At 37.3% G+C, this 9,093-nt stretch overlaps 1 protein-coding gene across 1 annotated transcript; it reads left to right on the top strand.

The window, feature by feature from the left end:
• The first annotated feature begins 332 nt into the window (after positions 1-332).
• Positions 333-8,728, top strand: LOC113767381 (DNA mismatch repair protein MSH2). The gene is made up of 13 exons (XM_027311449.1): positions 333-559; positions 661-710; positions 803-835; positions 1,782-2,855; positions 3,497-4,051; positions 4,119-4,229; positions 4,334-4,423; positions 4,511-4,582; positions 5,245-5,355; positions 6,025-6,151; positions 6,353-6,555; positions 7,392-7,541; positions 8,312-8,728. Exons 1-13 carry the CDS (start codon positions 517-519, stop codon positions 8,510-8,512), a joined length of 2,820 nt encoding a protein of 939 aa, XP_027167250.1. The 5' UTR covers positions 333-516; the 3' UTR covers positions 8,513-8,728.
• The last annotated feature ends 365 nt before the right edge of the window (positions 8,729-9,093 follow it).

The raw sequence follows: 9,093 nt of genomic DNA, 5'->3' as shown, positions 1-9,093 counted from the left end.
GGGGAAAGGGGAAAGGGGAATTGTAAGATACGGGAGGGATATATATAATACAGATATTTACTAATGCAACAAGCACATTAATGATTAAGCAAAAATTCTAAATGAAGGAGGAGAGTTGCGTTGGATTGTAAAGTAAAAGAATTTTAAGTCGAAAAATTCTAAATTTAAAGCTTTCCAATTAAAAAATGTGAAAAATTTCATTGAAATGCGTTTAGAGTTAGTCAAGGGGTAATATCTATCGACGACGTCGTTTTAGCATAAAGTGGCTCAAAACGGCATTCGGTTCCGTCGAAAATCTGCACCCCCGGCGGCCTCCTCTTCCTCTCTATGTAAAGTAGAAACCCCGCGCGTTTCCTTCCCGCCAAATATTCTTCACTTAACCCAACACTAAAAAGCACACACTCCACACTCTCAAGAACACGCACAGAAAGTAGAAGAAGGCGCAGCCGAACCCTGTCCGTTTAAAGTATTTCAAAACGACAGCATTTCGGAAATCGCCGTTTTGTATCGGCAATAATGGATGAAGAAGAACAAAGCAAGCTTCCTGAGTTCAAACTCGGTACTGATTTTACCATTTTTTGTACTTTAATAATCTAAAAACGCTTTTTTTCCTGTTTGTTTGTTTAATATTTGGGTTTTTCGGGGTTTATTTTTGTGTAGATGCTAAACAGGCTCAAGGGTTTCTCTCATTTTTCAAAACATTACCCAGTGTAAGTAGTTAATAAATATTAATTTAGAAAGATGCTATGAAGTTTTGCTCAATGCCCTCACTCACTTGCCTTTTTTTCTTTTTGGCATGCAGGATGCTAGAGCTGTTCGATTTTTTGATCGTCGGGTAGTTTGCTCCATCTCTTCTTGTGTGTCTTAATGCTGTTAATGTACAGACTTGTTAGATTGTTTGTGAAATGCTAACCCAAATTATGCAATTTATGGGGTAAAAATTGAATATTTTTTTATGTACTTTGATGATTTCGATTGAACTGTTTGGGTACTATCTAGTTGTTTGACCTCAAAAGGATTGTAAATTTCTTTGCTAACAGTTTAGATGCTTTTCGTGAAAGCTAATTCTTTTTCCTAGTCAGAACATTGGTGAAAAAGGGACTTTTTTTTGGATTAGCAAGTTGTGGTTTTGATGGAAAATAATGAAGAAGGGGAATCAGGAGCAAAATGAAAAGTTTTTTATTCTGAAGTGTGTTTGCCTTGTAGAAATTTCACCTTAGAACACATATCTTTTGCTTATGGTAAACAGGTGGTAATGACACGAGCTAAAACATATAATTTATATCTTAAGCTAAACTCCTTGCATGTAAGGGAGAGAGGAAGTAGAGAAAAGCTCCAGAACACACAGCTTTGGTCCGATTGGTTCTGTGGCTGATGGCTGATGTACTGGTGTCTAGAAATTCCATTTAGTGTTCTATGCTCATTTGTATAACCTTGTAGTCCCATTTTCAATGTCTTTATGTCGCCTGGTCAACTAAATACTAGAAATCTTTTCTTATTTTCTCCTGACATAACTCACCAAATTAATGTGTGTGTGTTTGTTTGATAAACGCATTCTTCTAGTTTTTAGAATTGGCTAGTTTAAGGGAAATAAAGGTTAAGTTGTACTTGAGGTTCGGTTCTTGTAAAAGGGAAAAGAGGAAGAGGGAGATTCTGTTTTTCCATGGTTGTGTCTTTAATTTAGTCACATCTGCATGCAGAGCAACATAGAGGTGGAAAAGATAATAAAGCAGCTGGTTAGATGTATGCAGTAATTTGTTGTTATTGTGTCTGTTATGCAGGACTATTATACAGCTCATGGAGAAAATGCGACTTTTATTGCAAAGACATATTACCACACAACCACCGCTTTGCGACAATTGGGTAGTGGTTCTGGTGCTATTTCTAGTGTCAGTGTGAGTAAAAATATGTTCGAGACGATTGCTCGTGACCTACTTTTGGAGAGAACCGATCACACTATTGAATTGTACGAGGGCAGTGGCTCAAATTGGAGATTGGTGAAAAGTGGAACCCCTGGAAATATTGGCAGTTTCGAAGATATTCTATTTGCCAACAATGAAATGCAGAATTCTCCGGTCATTGCTGCTCTTGTTCCAAATTTCCGCGAAAATGTATGCACTATTGGCCTAGCCTATCTTGATCTTACTAAGAGAATGCTTGGACTGGCTGAATTTCTAGATGATAGCCATTTTACGAATGTGGAGTCAGTTTTAGTAGCTCTTGGTTGCAAGGAATGTATTTTGCCTATAGAGAGTGCCAGGTCCAGTGAGTGTAAATCTTTGCTAGATGCATTATCAAGATGTGGCGTAATGATAACTGAAAGAAAGAAAACCGAGTTTAAAGGAAGGGATTTAGTTGAGGATCTCAGTAGGCTTGTCAAAGGATCTTTGGAACCAATTCGGGATTTGGTGTCTGGATTTGAAGTTGCACCTGGTGCTTTGGCATCTATATTATCTTATGCAGAATTACTCGCAGATGAGAGCAATTATGGAAATTATTCAATCCGGCAATACAACCTTGACAATTACATGAGATTAGATTCTGCTGCTATGAGGGCTCTAAATGTCATGGAGAGCAAGTCTGATGCAAACAAAAATTTTAGCTTGTTTGGTCTCTTGAATAGAACCTGCACTGCTGGAATGGGAAAGCGATTGTTGCACATGTGGCTTAAACAGCCTTTATTAGATGTAAATGAGATAAACTCGAGACTGGATCTGGTGCAAGCTTTTGTAGAGGATACTGGACTTCGACAAGACCTGAGGCAGCATTTGAAGAGGATCTCAGATATTGAGCGATTAGTACGCAATCTCGAAAAGAAGAGAGCTGGTTTGCTGCATGTTGTAAAACTTTATCAGGTGACTTCTGATTTGTTATGCCTTTTATTTCCAGGTTCCAACTACTCAGAGGTTTCAAAGATTGTTGTAGAGAAAAGAAAACATTTTTATTACTTGTTACAAGCTGTTTTTAAATATTCTCAAGTGAACTATCTGATGAATGTTTTAGAAACCCTTCATATAGTTGCTGTATGTGCATTTATCTCTACCCTACAGCTAAGTGCTATTATCTGTCTACCAAATCAAGTAGTATCACTTTATCGACCCAATCAGGACATAATTATTTGGTTAATTTGAGTACTTGTTTAGTATCTTTTATGTTTGAGTTTCCTTTTTTACCTACATCCTGCAAGAAAAGAATAAAGTTGGTCGGATTGCCTCTAGAAAGGTGATTTATGAGAGCAGAAAGGCCTGTAATGTTTTCATTCATGGAATTTAGACTTTTTAATCTGAAATGTTGATTGTTTGCAATATGATTGAATTCAAGTGGTATGGTGTATGGTATCTTTCACAGTAGTATATCAAATAATTAATTTCACTTATCTCATTGATCATAAGCATATGGTTTAAGTAATTATATTTTCATTTTGCAGTGCTTTGTTATTCTCTCAATAAGGTTTACATGTATTGCATTTATTGATTTTTCTTTTCTTCATTGTCAGTCAAGCATCAGGCTACCATATATTAAGAGTGCTTTGGAGCGTTATGACGGACAATTTGCTTCATTCATAAAAGAAAGGTTTCTGGATAAACTAGAGGACTGGACTGATGACCGTCACTTGAATAAGTTCATTGGTCTTGTGGAAACATCTGTTGACCTGGATCAACTTGAGAATGGAGAATACATGATTTCCCCTGATTATGATTCAACTTTGTCTGCCATGAAGCATGAGCAAGAGTCACTAGAAAAGCAGATTGATAATTTGCATAGGCAGATCGCTAATGATCTTGATCTAGCTGTAAATAAAACTCTTAAACTAGACAAGGGCACGCAATTTGGACATGTCTTTAGGATTACAAAGAAGGAAGAGCCTAAAGTAAGGAAGAAGCTCAATACCCATTTTGTTGTTCTTGAAACTCGGAAGGACGGGATAAAATTTACAAATTCAGAGCTCAGGAAATTAGGGGACCGGTACCAAAAGATAGTGGATGAGTATAAGAACTATCAGAAGGAACTCGTCGCAAGAGTTGTTCAAACTGCAGCAACTTTCTCAGAGGTATCTACTTCATACCTTATTTGCAAATTGTCACAGTTGGCCTGGAATCAAATTTTAATCGGTGCAGGTATTTGAGGGTGTGGCTGGCTTGCTTTCCGAGTTAGATGTGTTACTTAGTTTTGCAGATTTGGCAGCAAGTTGCCCCACTCCCTACACAAGACCAGAGATCACACCACCGGTAATGATTTATGTTTCATTCATGGTTTTAGTCTAGAAAGTGGTGAAATTTCTCTTTCTTGAGAGGGAAGAAAATAGGGCTTTTTTGACTGATTTTGCTGGCAGGATGTTGGAGATGTTATATTGCAAGGGAGTAGACATCCTTGTGTAGAGGCTCAAGACTGGGTGAATTTTATTCCCAATGACTGTGAACTAGTAAGTCCTTGAATCTAAAGGTTAGTGTAGTCCGAATTGGTCTTCTTTATTCAGGTTAACAACACCTGCTTTCTTGGGTCTTTCCAGGTTAGGGGGAAAAGCTGGTTCCAAATTATTACAGGACCTAATATGGGTGGAAAATCCACATTCATAAGACAGGTGCTATGGTTTTATTTTTCTGCATCTAGTATCTCTTCTCTATGTCTCTGCATGTGTGTGTGTTTGTGTGTGTGAAAAAGTTGATTATCAGTATCATCAGAGGTTGGATGCTGAATTGTCAAAAATATAGGATCATACTTGCAAGGTTGCATGACCCTAACACGACCAGGGTGTAAAATGAAATTAGTCCGGCAAATACGTAAGCATTCTAAAATGCCATCTAAAAGGGATTCAGCTGGGCCAGGAGTCCTCTGTAGCAAAACCGCACCCTACCTCGCCCACCTTGTGTGGAGAAAGGAAACAGATTAGTCTAACCTGGCATGGATGCACAAACTTTTGTTAGATGACGTTCAATTGAGTGGTGCACTTTTTTCTGGAATGAAATGATTTGCAACATTATGACTGCAATATCAACAAGAGAAATAAACAGGAAATAGGGAAAGAAAAATCAGAGGCAGTGCTTATTACAATCTTTTTTGTCCATATTTGCAGTCCATGCATTTTGTTTATTGAAGACTGGTAATTAACTATAGCAAAATCTTTGGTTTTTAATAAGTTCTAACTAAAGGATAAGCCATGTTCTGAGCTTCTATATCCCAGGCAAATTTGGCTTCAAGCTTTTAACTCTAATAAAAGTTTCCTCTGACTATCTGTTGATGCAGGTTGGGGTGAATATCCTCATGGCACAAATCGGTTCTTTTGTTCCTTGTGACAAAGCTAACATTTCTGTGCGTGATTGTATATTTGCTCGTGTAGGTGCCGGTGACTGCCAGGTTAGTTGGCAGATTTTCTTTCATGGTAGAAAGAGCTGAATGCCGTTCTTGTTAGAATAGTTGAATTAAATTGTCTAAAAACATTAGGGAGAAACCTTGGTATTAAGTACTGTTTCCTAGAGTATCTGGTGAATTTATAGTTTGTCCTTCCATATCCTGATTTATAACCTAATTGGTGATGTGAATTGGACTTTAATTGATGCAGTATTTACTAGTTCTTTCTCAGCACATTAGTAGCTATTAAGTTTTTGATAGACTGTTAGATACTCCAGATGTCAAATTTAACCATTTTTTGGCTCTGGGGCTGGCTTAATCTGTTACAGGGCCAATGGTGAACTCTGTATTTGCTGACTTCAAAACCCAACAGAGAATGTACCTGTAGCCAGGCTTCTGTGCAAGTTCCAAATCATTTTAGGAGTTGTCTTGAGTTTTTTTAAATTAATTGATCGATAAAACCACTCAATTCTCCATGAAGTTCTTTTGAAACCTTGATATTTACTTATCTTATTCTTTATCCTGATGTTTTTGCTATTGGTGTTGATTTCTTTGTCAATAGTTTGTTTCAATGGCTCGAACAAAAAAGTAAATAAAGGGACGACTATGCTCTTTATTGTTTCAGAAGTCCTTAAGATCTTGTGTTTACCTGTCTTTCTTCTGTTACTTCAACAGCTACGTGGAGTTTCCACTTTTATGCAAGAAATGCTCGAGACTGCATCAATTTTGAAAGGAGCTACCAATAAGTCTCTAATAATTATTGACGAATTGGGCCGTGGAACGTCAACTTATGATGGATTTGGTTAGTTTTGTACTATAACCTTCTTATTTTTTTTTTATCTTTCAACTTTTGCACCGTCCACATTTCCACCCTGCACCTATTGTTTTCTTAGCATTTGAACTGCATTTTGTGAAGTTGGTAATATCAGATCTTCATTGCTGAGTTATTAGTTTACCCTAAGTTTGACATTTATTTTTATTTGCCTTTGATGTCAATGATCAGGCTTAGCTTGGGCCATCTGTGAGCACATATTCGAAGTGATCAAAGCACCTACGTTATTTGCTACTCATTTTCATGAGCTGACTGCCTTAGCAAATGAAACTTCTGATGATGAGCGTTCTTCAGACAACATTGCTGGTGTAGCAAATTATCATGTCAGTGCACACATTGATTCAGCAAGTCACAAGTTAACCATGCTTTACAAGGTTGTTTTCCGATCTTTTAACTTGTATTAACCCAAGGAAAACTTGGAATTTTATCGTGGATTTTATATTTTAAACTTTGTGGAAGGAGTGGAAACTGACAAGCTGATGGCTGAATGCACGTAGTTTTATCCTTTTGTGTGATAGTCTAATTGCAACCAAAGAGGGAGTACATATATTGTGGGCTGTCTTGAACAATGGCTTTTTTTTTTTTTCCTAAAAGTTGGAACCGGTTCTGTAAGTGTATGAGAACCGATAGGGTGATTTGCTATCTGTGTTAAATTATATTGGGGGATGTGGGATTTTGAAATGCATCATATGATAAATGGACCAAACTGAGGTTGATGCGGTAGATATGACCCAGTACTTTTAACTCTCGTTGTTCATGAACAAGTTCAAAGAATCTCCATTGGATGGTTTATGCCTTCTTGAAACGGTTTGGGTGATTAGGATAAATGTGTCCTTGTTGTCAACTTCAATTTTTTTATTTAATGGTGATTCTTTTCTTTTGATTTTATGGTCTTCATGGAAGTAGTCTTTATGTTGGATCAGGGACAAGATAATTGGTGTGTGTGTGTGTGTGTTTTTTTTTCCTTTTTTTGATTGATGTGTTAGTTATGAACATGGCAGATGGTATTATAGCACTTTTGACCTAAAATGGGTGGATGTGGATGACATTTTGTTATTCAGTGGTATTTTTTAAGTTTTTTGACTTCACAATAGTAACAAAAATTAGATTATTTACTTTGTTCACATTCTGGACTCAAGTTTTCATTCACATAAAGTGTTTGAATCTTCCCTTGGCAAAACTGTTCATTTTTTTACCCTCACATTTCCAGGTTGAACCTGGGCCCTGTGATCAGAGTTTCGGTATTCATGTGGCAGAATTCGCAAACTTCCCAGAAAGTGTTGTTGCAGTTGCCAGGGAAAAGGCTGCTGAGTTGGAGGACTTCTCCCCAATGGCATTTATGCCAAAAGATGCCAAAGAGGTTTGTTCATTGCTTCTGATCATTCACATGTTGGTTCTTCTTCTGCTTCTTTATATGGCCTTTGATTATTCATCTATTAATATTTTCTTCTTTTTATTGGTGTGGAAAGAGCTTGACTAAATTCATTATGTAGGCATGAGGTATGATATTTTATTTATTCATGCCTTAAAAGAAAATTAAGTACCTTTGTGTGTTACTAGGCAACAAAATGAGAATAAAAGACACTTTCAGGGTATCTATGGCAAGTATTTGAATTGTGTTGAATTCTGAGAGAGAATTATGCTCTCGCTCAATGAGGTATAAAGTATTTATTCTGAGTGAGTCATTGGCTTCATTGCACATAAACTGGGCGCTCTAAATTTTTTGTTGGCATTCAATGTTATTCATTCAGCAGGACTTCCCAATGCAGAAATTGCCTTAAAGAAAAATGTATTTTTTATTTACTAATCATAAGTTTGAATGAATCCTTGTGGTTACTTTCTATGCTGAGCAAGAAATATTAGCATTCTGATGCCTTTAGGGTTGAAAAGATAGTAAAAGATTAGTGTTTCTACTCATCAACCTGTAAATGAATTGTGTCTGTTGTGATGAGCTTTATAGAGAGCTCAATCATCAACTTGAGTTAAACTTCCGCTGTCAGAAATGATTTTCAGCTGGGAGAAACAATTTTATGGTCTTCATCATGAAAAGTAAAACCTAGACCAACTATTGTGTGGTACCGGTTGGGTCTTTCATGGAAATGATGCATTGGCAATCATGATGATTGACAGGGAGCCACTAAACGAAAGAGGGAGTTGGATCTTGATGACATGTCCAGAGGTGCTGCTCAAGCTCGCCAGTTCTTACAAAATTTCTCTGAGTTGCCACTGGAGACGATGGACTTCGAACAGGCTCTACAACATGTGAGCCAATTAAGAAATGACTTGGAGAAGGATGCTGTAAACAGTCGCTGGCTCCAGCAATTCTTTTAGTTCTCAAATCAAAGCACTTCTTGTGCAGTTATGGCGAGACTTGGTAAATGTACTGATTTTCAGCTTCCCTCTACGTCAGCTGTACAGAGTAATTGCAAGAAGGTCTAATTTTGTGAATGCTGCTGGTTAATTTATGTGAATTTTGCTGAGCTTTCATTGGTATGAATGCATGATGGTGCTCTTGGAGGCTGGTGTCGGATAAGCTCAAAATTTCTTGTGAAGCCTCTTTTACTACTAACCATTGTTTTTTATTGTGTCTACGTTTTTTCCTTTGGTTTTTTGGTCCTTGCAGCAGTGGACCAAATGCATTAGAAATATGAGATGGTATTTGATTGTTGTAACTTAATTGCCAGAGGGGGAGGTGTTATAGGTGGCCATGCCTAAGGCTCTATGCCTCTTTTAGTTATTATTGCCCATAACAAAAGAGGAAGGTTCCATTGTCACTCTCATGCCGGCTGGTTCCTGTGTTCTTGGGCAGCTGCCACAACCCATGGGCCACATGATGGTGATATTTTCAGTTAATAATGCCTAAGAATCTAACTGTCCAAAAAGTCTCGTGCTGCATATTGAGCTACTTGAGA

The sequence above is a fragment of the Coffea eugenioides genome, chromosome 4 (genome assembly GCF_003713205.1).
Source record: "Coffea eugenioides isolate CCC68of chromosome 4, Ceug_1.0, whole genome shotgun sequence".
Taxonomy (NCBI): domain Eukaryota; kingdom Viridiplantae; phylum Streptophyta; class Magnoliopsida; order Gentianales; family Rubiaceae; genus Coffea; species Coffea eugenioides.
This window is presented reverse-complemented; position numbering and strand designations above follow the sequence as displayed.

Excerpts from the sequence above, each read along its gene's own strand:
- LOC113767381 (XM_027311449.1), top strand. The coding sequence starts at position 517 with ATGGATGAAGAAGAACAAAGCAAGCTTCCTGAGTTCAAACTCG. Across the intron at positions 4,583-5,244 it reads AATCCACATTCATAAGACAG|GTTGGGGTGAATATCCTCAT; the intron begins GTGCTATGGTTT and ends CTGTTGATGCAG. Across the intron at positions 6,152-6,352 it reads GTCAACTTATGATGGATTTG|GCTTAGCTTGGGCCATCTGT; the intron begins GTTAGTTTTGTA and ends GTCAATGATCAG.